The 4,653-nt window shown below is 38.7% G+C and overlaps 1 protein-coding gene across 3 annotated transcripts in view; it reads left to right on the top strand.

Annotated features, from left to right (window-relative positions):
• The window catches only part of LOC106939592 (high affinity immunoglobulin gamma Fc receptor I-like), a 22,290-nt gene that overhangs the window by 12,675 nt on the left and 4,962 nt on the right, over positions 1 to 4,653 (top strand). For 2 of the 3 annotated variants that reach the window (XM_015022039.1, XM_015022041.1), the window contains one exon: positions 2,690 to 2,755. In XM_015022039.1, coding sequence (XP_014877525.1) covers positions 2,690 to 2,755 — 66 coding nt within the window. Of the gene's footprint in view, positions 1 to 2,689; positions 2,756 to 4,653 lie in introns of those variants that run through there. The other variant, XM_015022040.1, reaches the window with a different exon arrangement.

Below are 4,653 nucleotides of genomic sequence, written 5' to 3'. Positions count from 1 at the left end.
TTCAGACATGCAGCCTGGTGGACCAAACTGGTTACCTGGTGGATCAATCAAACTGGTTACCTGGTGGATCAAACTGGTCACCTGATGGATTGAACTGGTCACCTGATGGATCAAAATCGACGCCTGGTGGATCAAACTGGTTACCTGGTGGATCAAACTGGTTACCTGGTGGATCAAACTGGTTACCTGGTCAAACTGGTCACCTGGTGGATCAAACTGGTTACCTGGTCAAACTGGTTACCTGGTGGATCAAACTGGTTACCTGGTGGATCAAACTGGTTACCTGGTGGATCTAACTGGTCCCTGAGGTTCCACCTGGTCTCTGGAGCCTCAGCCAGGTGGGTCAGATCTGCCTTAAAGGGCTCGTCTCACCCCCAGCTGCCTAAAAGAGCCTCCTGATTCAGGAGCAGCGCCCCCTGCTGTCTTCTCTGTGCTGGTCACAGCCTCCTCCCACCTGGTACCAGCCAAGCAGCACTAAGCCAGTGGATCAGCTTCCTGTGTCTCCTGACCAGAGATGAGTTCAGTTCCTGCCCATCAGCATCAGGCCTTCTGATCAGTATTCCTCTTCAGCTTCCACTTGGAAATCTGCAGCAGACATGGATCCTGTAAACGATAATCAAACATGATGGGGATTATATGATTCTTCATCATCAAAAAGCTCTATAAATACGACTGATGAATGGTTGATAACTGCTGGATGGAAATTGTAAAATAGGTGCTGACGGTGTAAACTGTCTGGAGAAAAGTCAGGAGCTCTCTGTGTTTCTACTTCCTAAAAACCAGTCAGAGGATGCAGGAAGAGAGAAGGTGGATTGGTTTACTGATGTATGCAGGAGCAGACAGTCTGCGCCGCAGCATGAAAGGTGTGTGAGCATGCTGAAACATGTGACAACGCATCGACTGTTCAGCTTCAGATGAAGCATGATGGGCTCGATCGATTGCAGAGACATCAGACTTTCACATCTTCAACAGAAAAACAAATCAAGATGAAATTATGTGTTTGTGTTTCTTGGATTTGTTGCTAAACTAAAGTTAAAAGTGTCACCATTTCAACTCCATATCAACTTAACTGTGTTTTAGAAACAGATGTTTTAATAAACAGAGTTTAGGATCAGGAAATGTTGAAAGTTTGGGATTAAGTTACAGATATCAGAAATATAAGGAATAAACGGCACATTTCCTGTTGCTGGAGTTTTAGGAAAACACACATTTCAGTAAAGTGACGACTTTTAGGTGAAGAACAAAAATTGTTTTAAAAAGTGACGTCCTCTGTTGAAACACTTATAATTTTCTGAATTAGATGTGTTTGTAATATATTTGCCTACAAAGAGCAGGTAAAATGTTGGCTAACATTATCAGCCAACCAACAATGTCTGATTTTAACAAACTTTGACACATTGGTGGCCATGTTGCTCTTTAGGTTTTCTCCAAAATGTGTGCAGTTAGGCCCAAATATGTGAAAAGGCCTACAGTAATTGCAAAGTTTGATCATAATTTCAATCAGTTTGGGGTTTCTCCCCTTCTTTCGGACTTCCTCTGGTAGATTTTCTACCGTCCAATCAGTGAACAGGAGAAGTTGTGAACGATGATATTGATTTTCTGCCGTTTTAGGATCATGGTCGATTTGTAGTTTCAGCAATCTGAATACAGCAGCAAAAGGGCAGCTCTATAATTTTTAGCTCGTTGTTAAAGTACAATTGTGAACGTTAAAAACCGTTTTAGTATCATTTCCTCAGAACCCCTCTTGGACCCGTCTAGAACCGGCCCTGGGCTGCAGGTCTGGTGCATTTTTGCTTAGCATGTTTTTTCTTCATTGATTGGAAGTCAGATTATCCAAACTGGTAAACCACATTAATGAAATAATAGTGAAGTAATACATTAAATGACCACTATGCATTCATGTACTCATAAAATAACAATATTTTTAAATGAAACGCATAGAAATCCCTATGAAACTTTGTTATTGTAGGAATATTTATGCATTTTCTGGTCATTTATTAGTATGATTTGTTCTTTATGTAACCAGGTGGCTTGTTAGTCATAAATTAGTCATGTGGAAGTGGCTGGAAATTCCTACCCGTGTCGGGCCTATGAACACACCATGCCCCGTTTATTTTAATTAGTAGAAAACAGAAGTCAGTTCAGCTTGATTCAATAATAAGAAAATAATAAAACTTAATCTAATCTAACCCAACATCTTCCCTACTGCTGCACCTGAAGGATCCTAACTGAACAGAGATCAGGATCTCAGGGACTCAGTAATCTTCACCACCTGGCTGTTTTATTTTTGAATTATTTTAAATTATCTTCTACATGGACACTAAGCACTGCCTCACCTAATTTTGATGTATATTAAGGTATATGTTGTATTTTAACTATTAAAATAATCCGTTTTTAGCAGGTGGTGAGTAACCAGCAGCTCAGACTGGTTTTCCTCTCACTGGTCTTACTGGTTTCTGATGCAGTTCAAACCTTCACAGTTTTCTTGTTTTCTACTTTGTGGTGAAAAGTTTCATCTCTAAATGGTCGATAAGTTTGTGGTCTGCTGCTTCGCTTCAGATAAATTTCCTTGATTCACGACAACTTAAAGGCGTGGAGCTAAAAAACCTGCTAACTTGCTGCTGTTTATCAATTCCTGCTAAATAAACAGAAGTTGTACCAAACAGTAATGAATGTTTTCATTTTGCAGGGACCGACTCTGTGAAGACAAATGATGTTTATTATCGACAGGAAGTCATCAGAAGCAGAATCAGAGGTAAAACTCTCCAAGTTATGAGATCATTTCCTGCTTCCTGCTTTAAATCGTGTGGCAGAAACGACCAACTGTGACCCTTAGAATCAGATAAACTCAGTTCAGTTCTGCCTCAGACTGTGTTTCTCCATAGAGGCGGATTTTATGTGTCATAAACCTGATTTATATTCTTTCTATTCTTTCTATTCTTTCTATTCTTTCTATTCTTTATGTTCTTTATATTCTTTATATTCTTTATATTCTTTATATTCTTTATGTTCTTTATATTCTTTATATTCTTTATATTCTTTATATTCCCATGAAGCCAAAGCATCAGTAACTCAGACTGAAGGTGGATGATGTGGCAGATTTTCCTTCAGCCTTTTTCCAACTTTATGACCCTCAGTGAAGATGCCACAGTCTGAAACAACGATCCTCTGACCCAGAACCGGCCCAGGCCTCCATGGGGCCCTGAGTCAAATCTGGTTCTGGGCCCTCTGGTTCTGCTGCAGTCATCTGAACAATCAGACGATTAGATCCTTCAAAAACCTGCTATAAACTTATTGCATCTCTGGCAGAGCTGTTAGCATCACATCCTATATGCATTTATAACATCAGCGGCAATCTCCTTAACTTTCTGGGTCGGTGATCAGCTGATACTTTCCTGTGAAGCCGATCTTATCCACTGATTTGATCTTCCTCAGCAAAGGTTTAAAAATTAACCCAACTTAAGGTGAAATACATACACACATATTCATGATATACTTTGATTAAACTAATTTCTCTTAACTCCAATAGCTTAAAATCAAATTTATACCAGGTGAGTCTTTTTCCCCTGGAATGTGGACCGGTACCGGTACTGGACTGGTTCTGATTCTTCAAATGATTTTAACAGAAGTTTCTCATAAGTTAGAAGTTGATGTAAAATAATGTTTGTTTTAGATGTTTTAGATACATTAGGATCATGCTCAGCAGTAAACAGCATATCACCAATGAGAGCTCAGAGCAGCTCAGTGATATATTAATGCTGCAGCCTGATGGAAAACATTTTGCTAGACAATGAAAACATGTCAAACTTTGACAAGTTTTAATTATTGTTTTCAAATGTCATCCAACACGTCATTTTGAAGCCAAAAACCCCTCAAAAAAAGAAAAAAACTCAGACACAAAAACACAAAGGCAGTAGCATAAATATCTGGCTGTTGAGCTGAACTATTACCAGTCGCTATCAGGCTAAGTTTCTATTAACAGCTCCACTAATCATTCTGATAAACATTAAATTACCAAGAGAAATCAAACCTTTATCTTTACTTTTTTATATTCTTCCTCTTTTCTCTGTCCCTGAAGGATAAGTCCTTCTGTGAGGCATTACTTTACCAACTTATCTTCCTCTGGAGCTTTGGAGGTTTGGATGCTCTGCAGCTCATACCAGTCAAGTGTAACCAACCGTGGCCACCAGGGGGCCCCCAAGAACAAATGATTTGTTTTTTCTTTCTCTTTGTCCATGTAAAGAATGGTTCCTACATACATTATAATATATAACATAAGTTATATATACAGGGTGGGCCAAACGTTTCCATATATAGGAGAATGTAAAATGTATATTTCTTTTATATTTCAGATACACAAGAAGATGCGTTTGAAAAAAAAGAGCAAAGAAATTATACTGATGGCTGGACTGGGAAGCAGTCGCATGTTTGCACAAAATTATGAAATTATGGAACAAGCATCACACACGACACACAAAACTTATCTGCAAGTTTCATGAGACTGGAAATGTTGCAGGTCAATCATGAAGTGGTCCAAGACGCAGAGCGATTAGAATCCCACAAAAATAAAAATGGTTGTCCAATATAAAATGTTTCTTTAACCAATCACATAATTATTTATTTTTTTTTTTTTAAATCATAAACACTACCGGT

This window comes from Poecilia latipinna, unplaced genomic scaffold, assembly GCF_001443285.1.
Source record: "Poecilia latipinna isolate Pla-1442-1.1 unplaced genomic scaffold, P_latipinna-1.0 Scaffold2920, whole genome shotgun sequence".
In the NCBI taxonomy this organism is placed as follows: Eukaryota; Metazoa; Chordata; class Actinopteri; order Cyprinodontiformes; family Poeciliidae; genus Poecilia; species Poecilia latipinna.
Note: the sequence above shows the minus strand (reverse complement) of the source record. Positions and strands in the feature narration are given on the sequence as shown.